Here is a 14046-nt window from a genome sequence, read left to right on the forward strand (position 1 = left end):
GGTTTGATGAGATAAACTAAACATTTTTTGTGTTTCTGTATCTGTCTTATTTTGTAATTAAAGGATTTTAAAAATTATTGCTACTAAAGCTCTTGGTATTATTATTAAAATCTGCTTGTTAAAACTTTCTACCTATTAGTCCTCATTTTCCCTTCTGGAAAAAGATAATATATTACATGTGTTCTCCTTTTCAGATTATAATTAAGAAGTCAGCATTTCTTAACTGCTGTTCCACGTGACCTCTTTTTTTACTTTCATCTATCTTATGTATTGCTGTAAAAATACATTTTCTTAAGTTCAGTTTAAGAGTGATCTAAGATTTTCTGCCTAAAAGATTTTAATGACTCCATGTGGCTTTACTGGATTAAAATAAAAACTTCCCATCATGGCTTCCATGGCTTCCACAATAGATGTATCTTTGTAACATTATTTACTTTCAATATACTTATATGTGACCTAGACTCCAAATTGGGCTACTTTTCTCCCTCAAACCAGTCCTTTCTTGTTCCCCCTAGTCCCATCCCCTAACTGAGCATGTTGAAGTACTATAAAGGTTACATTCATGTTATCAAGCTCATTTGTAAAAGCCATAAATCCTTTCTTGATTCTCTCAACTAAACCATAAAATGTCTACCCCTTTTAACTTCCATAGCATGTTGTTTATACCACTAGAAAGCACTTATCTGATTCACAATTTGACACAGTCAATTTTTATACCCCTTGCTTCTTGGTTATTTACTATGTATCCATTAATGTGAATACAAAAATGAATTTGGCATGGCATTCCCCTTCAAAAATTTACAAGCACTAGATTTAAAATAGCAGCAGCAGCAGCAGCAACACCGACAGCAGTATTAACATGTTCCCGACTGGTTCAAACCCCGGTCTCCAGATCTTATGTGTGCTAAGTGATTGTGACCTATTTTACTGTTTTTCCCAAATGTCTTGTACTTGGGGCAGAGTAAGAGCTGACCATTCTCTGATGACTCCAGAATTTACATTTCTAGCCTGGATCTCTCTTCTGAGCTCCAGATGCATAAAAGCAATTATCAGATGAACATGGATGTTTGAAAACCACTTCAAACTCAACATGTATTCAGACTGAATCTGTTGTCTTATTTCTCAAAACCTGGTCCTAAACTCATCACACAGATGCATTTTGTGCACCTTCTTTCTCGTCACTCCCGTGTCTGAATCCACAACCACGTCCTAATACTTCTAGTGCACTTATTTCTAGAATACATCTTTTCTTTTCACCTCCCTCACTCTAATCTGAGCTATAATACTATTTACTTGAACTAATGTCTCCTTCTTCCTGGTTATAGGCACCTACCCAATATTGCTTCTTTCTTCCTTAGTAGAAAACTCGAATTTTGTTGGAGCTGCCAATGTGCTAAAAACAATTACATTTCCCAGCCTCTTTAGCAGATAGCACATGTAATGGGATGTGAAGATCCTGACCAATGTGAGGTAAATGGATATGGTTTTGCAGGGCTTCTGAGAAAGTCTCTAAAGGGGAAACTCTTTGCCCTCCCTATTTTTCCTGCTCTATTGTTGCATCTAGAGCTGAACCTAATTATGCTGGGGGTAAGCAGATATTGCATGGTAACTGACTAACCATGGTGTAGAGTCCAAGAGAACCGCAGATGTCTGAACCGTTGACCCAATGCAACAACTGCCTGCCTCCAGACATCTCAGTGAGAAAAACAAAAGTTCCTTGTTTAAGTCACCATATTTAGACTGTGTTATTCACAGCCAAACATAATTCCTAATAATATACTAGTCTCTCAAATCTATTCTTGTCCTGCTCCAGGAAGCTTTCCACTTTTCAGCCCCAGTGCTCTGCAGTCTACTCATGTTATTCCATTTAATAGAACTTCCAAGGATTTCTCATTGCTATAGAACAAAAACCAAACTTCTTAATGTGATCAACAAAGCCCTTCTGGGTTTGGACCTATCACCCCCCTGCCCCCCAGCTTTATTTTATATAATGCTTTCCCTTGTTTTCAGTGTTCAGCCACATTGGACTTTTTTGAACCACTAGTATATAATGACACTTCCTACCATGTGGATAGAATTAAATTGAGAATAGTTCCCCAAGGTAAGATGTTTGAATTCTGAGTGGTAGCACTGCTTCAAGTGAAGAACCTTTCAGAGTTTAATGGAATTAATTTTCAACAGATGCTAAAATGCTGAAACTTTTTATCCTTCTGCTGAGCCAGTTTTCAAATCTGTTTTAAGGAAATATTATCCTTATAAACTCTTCAACTGGGCAGACTGTTCTTTGCACATTACTCTAACAATATCAGTTTTTTTCTCTTTCATTTTTTTCATCCAGAAATGCATTGGTCTGTGATTCTGCTCCTGGGTTCTAGAGTTGTATTCTTTCTCTCTCCCTGACTGCCCCATGCTAGACCAGGCCCTGCATTTTCAGGCCTGTATAAATACAATAGCCTCTTCAACTCATTCTTCATTGTCACTAGAGCCATTTTTTTTTTTTTTTTTTTTGGAAGTGAAACCTGGGTATAACATATTCCTGCTCAAGACTCTTCCATCACCTTTGTAATGAGGCCCAAACTCTGTTAAATGTTCTCAAGGCTCTTCTTAGTTTGTCCTCTGCCCACATATATTTCCAGTCTTATCTTTTGCTATGCTTCCTTTCCCACTCAGTTTAAGTGAGTACAAATTGACAATTCAAGTTTTATCACCTCTAGTTGAGAAATGTAGGCAAAGATCTCTAACTCGCAACTCATCTCTGCAGTCCTACCTTTCAAGGCTCAGACTTAGGAAATCTAATCTGAAATTTACCATCCTACAGAATGTTATTTTAACCATATAATCCTTATCACACTCAAAAGTAATTACTTGTTTAATATCTGTGATCCTGCTGGATGTAGGAACTTGAGGGCTGAGGTCTTTCTGTGTCTGGCTTATTTCACAGAACATTACATCCTCCAGGTTTATCCATGTGTCAAAAATGACAGGATTTCATTGTTTTTATGGCTGAATAGTATTACATTGTGTGTACATATCACATTTTCTTTATCCATGCACCTGTTGTTTAACATATAGGCTGATTCCGTATCTTGGCTATTGTGAATAGTGCTGCAATACACAGGGATCTCTTTCACGTATAGATTTTATTTCCTTTGGATATATGCCTAGTAGTGGGATTGCTGAATCATATGGTAGTTTCATTTTTAATCTTTTGCAGAACCTCCATACTGTTTTTCATAATGGCTGTACTAATTTAAAATTCCAACAGTGTGTAAGTGTTTCCTTTTCTCCACATCTTCACCAACACTTGTTATTTTTCGTCTTTTTGATAACTGGAGAGAAATGATATTTTATTGTGATTTTGATCTGCCTTTCCTTGATGATTACTGATGTTGAGCATTTTTTTCATATCCTTGGCCATGTGTATGACTTTTTTTTGAGAAATGTCTATTAAGGTCTTTTTCCCTATTTTTAATTGGGTTATTTGTTTGCTATTGAGGTGAGTTCTTTATATATTTTGGCTGTTAACCCTTATCAGATACATAGTTTGCAAATATTTTCTCCCATTATATATGTTGTGTCTTCACTCTGTTGATTGTTTTCTTTGCTGTGCAGCAGCTTTTTTAGTTTGATGTAATCCCATTTGTCTACTATTGCTTTTACTGGCTGTACTTTTTGAAGCCTAATCCAAAAAATCTTTGCCCAGTCCAATATCATGAAATATTTCCCCTATTATTTCTTCTAGTACTTTCATAGTTTTGGATCTTACATTTAAGTCTTTAATCCATTTTGAGTTGACTTTTGTATATGGTGAAAGATATGGGCCCAGTATCATTCTTCTGCTTGTGGATATCCAATTTTCATAGCACCATTTATTGAAGAGACTATCCTTTTTCCACTGAGTGTTCTTGGCACTTTCATTGAAAAATCAGTTAGCTGTAGATGTATGAATTTATTTCTGGGCTCTCTATTCTGTTCCATGGGTCTATGTGTGTTTTTAGGCCAATACCATGCTGTTTTGGTTACTATAACTGTGTAGTATATTTTAAAGTTAGATACTGTGAGGATTCCAGCCTTGTTCTTTTCACTCAAGATTTTTTTGCTGACCCATGAGCATGGTATGGTTTTCCACCTGTTTATGTGCTCTGCTATTTCCTTCCCCAGTGTTTTGTAGTTCTCCCTGTAGAGGTATTTTACCTCCTTAGTTAAATATATTCCTAGATATTTTATTTTCTTTGTTGCTATTATGAAGGGTATTGAATCTTTGATTTGGTTCTCAGTTTGACTGTTGTTGGCGTATGGGAATACTACTTATTTCTGTACATTGATTTTGTAACCTGGGACTTTGCTGAATTTGTTTATCAATTGCAGTAGTCTCATGGCAGAATCTTTGGGGTTTTTAGACATAAGATCATATTGTCAGCAAAGAGCGATAGTTTGACCTTTTCTTCTCCCATTTGGATATCCTTGATTTCCTTCTCTTGCCTGATTGCTGTGGCTAGGACTTCCAGCACTATGCTGAATAGAAGCAGTGATAGAGGGAAACCTTGTCTGGTTCCAGTTCTAAGCAGGAATGCTTTCAATTTTTCCCTGTTCAGTATGATGCTGGCTGTGGGTTTGTCATATATGGCCTTTATTATTTTCAGGTAAGTCCCGTCTATGCCTATTTTGTTAATTGTTCTTGTTATAAAAGGGTACTGAATTTTGTCAAATGCTTTTTCTGTATCTATTGAGAGGATCATATGGTCTTTGTTTTTGCTTCTATTTATGTGGTGAATTACATTTATAGATTTGCATATGTTGAAACATCTCTGCATTTCTGGGATGAAGCCCACTTGGTTGTGATGGATTATATTTTTGATTAGCAAACCTGAATTCAGTTTGTTAGGATTTTATAGAGAATTTTTGCATTATATTCATAAGGGATATTGGTCTGTAGTTTTCTCTTTTTGTTGCATCCTTTCCTGGTTTTGGTATCAGGGTAATGTTGGCTTCATAAAATGTGTTTGGGAGGATCCCTTCCTTCTCGATGTTATGGAATAATTTCTGCAGGATAGGCACCAGTTCTTCTTTGCAGGTCTCATAAAATTCAGGTGTGAAACCATCTGGTCTGAGACTTTTCTTTTTAGGAAGGTTTTTTATTGCTGCTTCAATTTTGGTGCTTGATATTGGTCTGTTCAGGAATTCTATTTCTTCCTGATTGAGCCTAGGGAGGCTGTGGGTTTTTAAGAATTTGTCCATTTCCTCCACATTTTCAAGTTTATGTACATAGAGGTTTTTATAGTATTTACAGATGATATTTTGTATTTCCATGGTATCAGTTGTAATTTTTCCTTTTTCAATGCAATCCCTATTAAAATACTAACATCATTTTTTGCAGATCTAGAAAAAATAATTCTACATTTCGTATGAAACCAGAGAAGACCCCATATAGCAAAAGCAATCTTAAGCAAAACGAACAAATCAGGAGGCATCATTTTACCAGACTAGACTTCAAGCTATACTACAAGTCTATATAACTAAAACAGCATGGTACTGGCACAAGAACAGAGATATAGATCTTTGGAACAGGACTGAGAACCCAGATATTAAACCATTCTCATATAGTCATCTAATCTTTGACAAACCAGACAAAAACATACACTGGGGAAAAGAATCCTTATTCAATAAATGGTGCTGGGACAACTGGATAGCCACATGTAGAAGACTGAAACAGGATCTGCACCTCTCACGTCTCACAAAAATCAACTCATGGTGGATAACGGACCTGAGGCATGAAACTATAAGAATTCTAGAAGAAAATGTTGGAAAAACTCTTACTGACATTGGCCTAGGAAAAGAATTTATGAAGAAGCCAAACTATGTAAAAAAGCAATCACAGCAACAACAAAAATAAATAAATGGGCTTCTGCATAGCCAAGGAAACTATCACGTGAGTAAACAGACAACCTACAGAATGAGAGAAAATATTCGCATGCTACACATCTGATAAAGGGCTGGTAACTAGACTGTATATAGAACTCAGGAAAATCATCAAGAAAAAATCAATCAACTCTATCAAAAAGTGGACAAAGGACATGAACAGAAACTTTTCAAAAGAAGACAGACCAACGGTCAACAAACATATGAAAAATGCTCAACATCTCTAATCATCAGGGAAATGCGAATTAAAACCACAGTGAGATATCACTTAACTCCAGTGAGAATGGCCTTTATCTAAAAGTCCCAAAACAATAAATGTTGGTGTGGATGAGGAGAGATAGGAACACTCATTCACTGGTGGTGGAACTGCAAACTAGTACAACCTCTGTGGAAAGTAATATGGAGATACCTCAAAGAGCTACAAGTAGAGCTACCATTTGATCCGGCAATCCCATTACTGGGCATCTACCCAAAGGAACAAAAGACATTCTATTGAAAAGACATCTGCACTTGAATGTTTATAGCAGCACAATTCACAATTGCAAAGATGTGGAAATAACCCAAGTGTCCATCAATATATGAGTGGACTAATAAAATGTGGTATATGTATACCATGGAGTTCTACTCAGCCACAAAAAACAATGGTGATCTAGCATCTCTTGTATTATCCTGGATAGAGCTGGAGCCCATTCTACTAAGTGAAGTATCCCAAGAATAGAAAAACAAGCACCACATGTACTCACCACCAAACTGGTATTAACTGATCAACACTTACGTGCACATTTGGTAGTAACATTCATCGGGTGTCAGGCAGGTGGGAGGGGAGAGGTGGGGATAGCTATATTCACAGCTAATGGGTGTGGTGCGCACTGTGTGGGGGATGGACATGCTTAAAGCTCTGATTTGGGTGGGGCAAAGGCAATATATGTAACCTAAACATTTGTACCCCCGTAATATGCTGAAATAAAAACATGAAAACAAAACAAAAAGATTTCTTTGGGTATTCAGGGCCTTTTGTGATTCCATACAAACTTTAGGATTGTGTTTTCTACTTGTGTGAAGACTGTCATTGATATTTTCATTGAGATTGCATTGAATCTGCAGATTGGGGTAATATAGCCATTTTAACAATATGAATTCTTTCAATCTATGAACATGAGACATCTTTCCATTCATTTGTGTCCTTTTCAATTTCTTTCATGAGTGCTTAAATTTATTCCTAGGTATTTTATTTTTTGATGGTTATTGTGCAGTCATCCCCCAGTATCTGCAAGGGATCGGTTCCAGGATCCCCATGAATACCAAAGTCTATGGATTCCCAAGCCCCACAGTAGGCCTTGAGAATCCCATGGGTACAAAAACTTAGCCCTCTGTCTCAGTGGGTCGCACATCTGATGGATACTGTATTTTCAATCAGAGGTTGTTTAAATTTGTGGCTGTCACTTATTTCCCAATGATTCTACATACCTAGGACCAGAATATTTACATACCTAGGACCTTCAGGATAAAGTGCTTGCTGACTTCTCCAGCTTCATTTTTGGCAATACAAGTGTATCTTCCTGAATCTTCTGTTTCTGCTTTGATGAGCTGGAGGACCATTCCTTGAGTGTTGATCATTAGACGGGCATCAAGCCCTAGAGACAGGCCATTTCTAAGCCAGGACATACTGGGAGTTGGGGTTCCATCGGTAATGCATGTCATAGAGGTGGAGCTGCCTTTGAGAATTGTTATTTCCTCTGTCCCCATTGCATTGTCCATATTTGGTGGTACTACAAAGAAAACAAAATCGGCATAATTTATATATCTATTGTAATTTGAGATAAATTTAAATAATTCTACAATGTTTCTTTGGTCAATAAAAATATATATTTCAAAATATAATAAATTGACGCCTTTACTATAAAACCATCTTTTAGGTATACTAATTATTAATCTTCCAAATATTAGCAATGAAACCTAAAAATTATTTTCTTGTGGAACATACAGCCAATGTGTTTTAAATTTTGGTAATTTTTCAACTTCTTGGATTTGTCTCTTTAATTTTTTATAATGTATACAATAGTTCCAGTAGTATTCTTTTAACTATTTTATGTGGAATAAATAAAATAATTTCAAGTTACATAGTAAATTTTATATGATACAACATAAATCATTTGTAGATTACAGTAAATAGTTACTTAACTGTTCAGAAATGTTCTTGGGGATTGACAAATTTGGACCAGCAAACAGTATTTCAGAAATGGAAGGTTTTAGGTTCTTTCTCTATGTACACATACATACAGAAACACATATGCACATGGATTCATTCATATTTTAAATACTCTAAACAAGCTGCTAATACTATTAGAAAACTGTCTTTGTATAAAAAGACTGGTCTTGTGTCTGAACTGAAATGCTATATTACAAAATTTACATTTGATTTAGTGAAAAATTCCAAGTCAGAAAAGTATTTTGACAGACAGTATGATTCAGTAATATGGACCCCTTGGGAGAAGATACATTCTTCTTCAGTTAGTAAGATCCTACTTCACTAATTCTTTTTGACAGAGGATAGTTAGATTTCTAAATCTATGAGGAAGTCAATTTCTAAAGATAAGCCTGTTGCTTAATACTGAACACAGTAAAGTAGTAGGGTCATTTCTGTGACATACCAAGCACTTGAAGATTGTAATTTTTATTGTCCACCCCAGCTCTGTTGGAGGCCACACAAGTATACACAGCAACATCGGACACCTGAGCTCTCACAATCCTGAGAAAAAATTTGATTCAACATTTCATAATTCGATCCCACGCAACATACATAAATAAAATAATTATGATTTATAAATAGATTATAGAAGGTGATTTATGTTGGGAAATTTTAATTATGAAGCTTATAACCATGTATCACAAAACACAGATAGCTCAAATGCAATTTATTCTGCAAAGTTGATTAGGCAGTGACTATAAGCCACTGAAAATATAGCATAATTTGAGAAGTGAATATTTTTCACTTCTCAAATTAATATATATAATAAATATATATTAACACAGAATGATGCTAACACGAAAATGATGTGATCGTAGTAAGCATATTCCTACCATCTTGCCATATAACGTTTTAGCTAAAAATAGTAGTTCTTGGAAATACATATGTGAAAAGTCTATGAAAGATCCATTTTATACAAATTTACTAAACCATGAGTATTTATGTAAGAACAAAAACCATTTCAGTTTTATATTTGTTTTCTTTTTGCTGAAAATAGACTGAAAGGGAAAAAAAAACCAGTAAAAGCTTAGGAAAAAGCATTTCTTAAACACTGTTTACATGAAGGTCTACAATAACAGTTACTTTATTTTTCTAGGAAATCACACACAATGAAAGCTGACCTGATAACTTGCCCTGCTGACAGCAACCGGATATGGGAGGAGAGAGGCAGAGGGAGTCCGTTCTTCAGCCAGCTTATCTGTGGTGGGGGCATCCCTGTGGCTCTGCATTCAATATTTATTGAAGTATCCACCAAAGTCATTAGTTTCTCTGCTTCTTCTTTATTACCCCTAATAGTAGGTGGAACTATGTTATGCAGAAAGTGAGAGAGAGAGAGAGAAGGGGGGTATACTATCAGTTCAAATCATTTAAACTACGATTACCTTCATTTTTGCTTTGTATCCCAAAAGGAAATAGCAGTGGCATCACAATTAAAACTAAATTCTCCAGACATCTGCTGCCAGAGCTTCATTTCTATGATAGATACTTAACGTAGCATAGTCAAAAGAGGGTGATCTGTCATATTTACCATAGACATTCAAGTTAAAAATTCGGTCTTCTTCTCCGGCAGGATTAGTAGCAACACATGTGTATTTCCCGGTGTTGGATGTGACAGCTCCATAAATGTTTAATGTGCTGCCATCTGCCGTCACCCTATGGAAAAGGTCATAACAGAGGCACTAAGATGATTAATGTGGAGCTAAGATCTGGAAAACTCACTCCAGGTTATTGTGTTCTTTTAAATATATCACCATAAAATGATGTCTTCATCTTGGATACATAGTGGTTTGACTCTATTTCACTAAGTACATGGAGGTCTATTATAATCAGAGTTAGAGAAACTGATGGAGATTTCAGGCAACCAACTAAAATTCTACAGTTATGGGTCTCATATCCAACACCTCCTCGTGAGAAAAAGGAAATTAACAAAATCAGGTCAGGAAGGTCTGGCAAGGACATGTTTTTTTCAGAACTAGAATACTGTATTCTTAGTTATCAATATAAGGTTTGAATTAAATGAAAATTATAAAAAATTCTGATATGAAAATTGAAGACTGTTGATGAGAAACTGAAGAAATCATACATCAAAAATCTAGCTATAAATAACTTAATACTTTAATGAGGAGTAGAATAGGATAATTTATTTAAACTATGACAACAATTTGGTATCATGTATGAATATCTTTTGCAAAAATTTTTCTACAAATTGCTAAATGAAGCTTTTCTTTTGACTTACATAATAGTAAAGGATAAATATACAATTAGAACATCAAAGATATCTAAGTTAAGATTATTTCATTATTGCTTATCTTCACACTCCATTCATTACCAAACAAAATTTCCTGTGTTTCATGAAGCAATTGAATTGCCATCTACAGTTATTCCAACAATAGTGATTTCATTAGAATCTTCCATTGTCAAAAGTAAATACTCCATTTGTATTATATCATGTTATTAAATATGTTTATTGAGAATTACAATATCATTATCTGAGACTAGCTGTATTTTTTCTTTTTCAAAATATGAATTTTAAAATTCAGTGAGTTTAACCATATTAATAAGCAAAAAATCAAGTTGCCATGATCAAAGAAAAATAGTAAGCTGACTTTGAAAAATTACTGTACTTTATTTGATTAACAAATTGTTCCACCTACAAATATATACATATTGTGGAGTAGTGAACAAAAAATAAACAAAGTGAGCAGATATAAGAATAAGTAAATTTAGGATGTAATGTAACAGAAGAAATGATAGACCCTAAATCCCTAGGAACAAATATTATCTTACATAAAATCGTTAGGTCCTACCAAGTATCTAGTAATTTGTCTAGAGTATAGCCAATATCAGCTGATTTAATAAAAATAATTAAATAATTGTTAATTATTCAGAAATGTTCACACCAGAGAAATAAAACTGAAAATGCATCTCTAAAAGATTATTTGGCAATTTACCCAATCTTCTAAAGGGACCAAATATCTAAATTTTAACATACAATGTATACAAAGAAAGTAATATTCATCTGTCTTTAAATTATATATATATCTTCAATTCATTGACTAGAAAATATGCTCCAAATCTTTAAATTTAAAATATTGTTTAAAAATTATAAAGTTTACAATATATTTAATGAATGCCTACTTGTAATCAAGTGGAGCGTAGAATTTTGGATTGTCCTTCCAAAGGAATTTGTTGTTGTAAGAAGTAGGAGGCCTTTACTACATTATTATTCCATCTCTGTGTGGTTTGTGGCATGAGTAACAGTGTCAGCTGAAAACAGGATTTGGATAAACCACTATGAGGGTTATGATATCATTGTATCTTTTCTCAAAATGAGCCAATCAGTATGGCATGTACACAGTTTGGTGGTTTCGGGACATAAAATCATGTCTGGGATTATTGATGGGTCTTTTGTGGAATGAAATTGGTTTAACATTAGTAGGAAAGAGCAAATTATTTTATGACATGGACTCTGGTATATACATTCTGAAATTAGAAGAATAAAACCAACAATAGTTAATTACCATTTTAAGAATGAGCATCTAAGGAGATTTATAACACAGAATTGATGGATAAGAAACACATACATAAATTTCTGAGTGATTCTCTAAGGAGAATTTCTATGTCCAGTTCTCCAAAAATTTATATTCTTTCTTTGTGAATATAATAATGGTCAAGTTCCAATGAGATGAAATTTGGAATTATTATTCTTGTGAAATTTGAGGCATAAAGCATTGTAGAAGCTCTTATAATTCATAATGCAAAGATTCTTTTTACATACCGAATTCTTTCTGTTTCATCACTGGTTATGGGTTTTCCATCTTTAAGCCATTGGATAAGTGGGGTGGGAATGCCATGTGCATTGCAGACCAGCTCAACGTTTTCTCCTAGAAGGACACTGACTTCACTTGGAGTTTCAGCACCAGCAACACTTGGAGGAACTTTGGAGAAATAATTAGGGCTTTCATTAACAAGACACAAGGATATAAATTCTAATGAATACAACAGAATCATAGAAAAACATGCCATCTCTATTTCATATTCTTCCTGGATTATGGTTCAAGATCAAACTACTGTTATCTTCATGAATCACTTTTAAATGAGGAAGATAAAGGAATCACTTCAATATTCCTGGTGTATTTACTAAAGAAGCCAAATCAGTAAGAATGTTAATAATAAGAGATATTCTATAATAGGTGTCTGATATATGTAAGCACTGGACTAGGCCATATATGCGTGTACTATCTCTAGTTCTAAGGCATAATAAAGTATATAAAAAGTCTGGTAAAATGTTTGACTATACCACAGACCTCATGATTAGCATTTATTATTATTAATGTACTAAACATAATTAAACATGCAGTTTCTGACACTTTATCTCAGAATAGCTATTTTTCTTTTATGCTTCTGAAATCTCAAAGCATCATTAATCATTACAGAAAGACCACTGATAATGATGAACTTATTTCAATTTTTTTTTTTCATTTCATTTTTTCGGAGTTAGCTTTAGCAGAGCACAGAATAGGTAAATAATATAACTGAATTCATAATTTATGAGAAATTCTTTCCCTGGTAATTATAATAAAATTGGAAAAAATGTATTTCAACTTAGTTTCAAGTTAGACTTTCATTTCAATTTCAATACAGATCCAGAAATAATAATCAGAGGTTTATTGAAAATCAAAAGGAAACAAGCTTGCTCTGCAGTGTTCAAAACTATGCTGGAACATAGTAGGCATTAATTAAATATCTGTTTGTGAATTAATGTCCCTTATTCACATCTCTAAATTGTATAAGACTGCATCACGATTACTTGAAATTTATGTAATTTACCTAAACTTCTGTGGTCTCACCATAGCACAACCTCTTCATGAATTAAATCTTATTTATCTATACAATAAGAACAGACCTACAGGTTTAGCATCAAAATAAATTATCCCAGTTTAAATAGGCATCATTGAATAGAATGTGTACTATAGAAAGGTAATAATTCCATTAAAAATGGAAAAAATAGAGGTTATCAAATTTCTGTTATTCTTTTTTCCACATTTATGTCCATTTCTATGAAAATAGAATCTACTGGTAGATGTAAAACAGAAAATTGACAATATTTTTGGTTGATGTAGAGATATTTTGAGTCAATTACTAGTGACCTTATTTTGTACTATAAATGGAATATAACAAATAAATTGAAGATAGATCGTAGTATACACAACATACCTTGAATTGAAAGAATGTAATTTTTCTGTACTTTTCCTTCCATATTGGATGCGATGCATGTATAGTTTCCACTGTCTGAACGCTGAGACCGGGCAATTTGGAGTTTGCTACCTCCAGACAAAATATGAACTTCAAGTGAGTCAGAATTTTCTAGAAGTAGAAACAAAGCAAAAGAAAACATAAAAAAGCTTTTTTATTTTTAACATCTCTACAACTCACCATCAAAATGTCTAGCTTTATGTGATCCAAGTATTTCTTAAAAGTTCTCCCTTTGTGCTTTTATTTTAAATGAGAGCCTTTTTGAAAAAGGAAAAGAAAGAAAAGAATCCCTTTATAAAACGAATCATTATTTTATAAGTCTATCTTGTAAAATTATGTTTCAGTAAATTAAACTTTCTTGAACTAAACACCGCTATAGGCGTGACACTGAAAATGTGCTAGTTTATAAATCTGATGATTTAAGAGCAAAAGAAAACAACCACCACTGCATTACCTATAGGCTTGCGGTTCTTTAACCATGCTATCATGGGCGGTGGGATCCCGGTGGCATCACATGTTAAGGTCACAGGATTGCTGATCGTCTCCACAACCACTTCTGTTTCAGGCCCTTCAATACTGGGTGGCACTGTAAAAAACAGAAGAAAATCATGTGTCCTCATTAA

General features: G+C 34.2%; 1 protein-coding gene across 1 annotated transcript in view; it reads right to left on the reverse strand.

Annotated features, from left to right (window-relative positions):
• Positions 1-14046, reverse strand: part of HMCN1 (hemicentin 1) — a 414078-nt gene that overhangs the window by 80292 nt on the left and 319740 nt on the right. The window contains exons 62-68 of the mRNA XM_069459659.1: positions 13878-14009; positions 13385-13534; positions 11946-12105; positions 9696-9820; positions 9289-9472; positions 8571-8668; positions 7410-7688 (exon numbers count right to left, since the gene is read on the reverse strand). Of these exons, the coding sequence (XP_069315760.1) occupies positions 7410-7688; positions 8571-8668; positions 9289-9472; positions 9696-9820; positions 11946-12105; positions 13385-13534; positions 13878-14009 (1128 nt within the window). The remainder of the gene's footprint in view (positions 1-7409; positions 7689-8570; positions 8669-9288; positions 9473-9695; positions 9821-11945; positions 12106-13384; positions 13535-13877; positions 14010-14046) is intronic.

The sequence above is a fragment of the Eulemur rufifrons genome, chromosome 27 (genome assembly GCF_041146395.1).
Source record: "Eulemur rufifrons isolate Redbay chromosome 27, OSU_ERuf_1, whole genome shotgun sequence".
NCBI classification, from domain to species: Eukaryota; Metazoa; Chordata; class Mammalia; order Primates; family Lemuridae; genus Eulemur; species Eulemur rufifrons.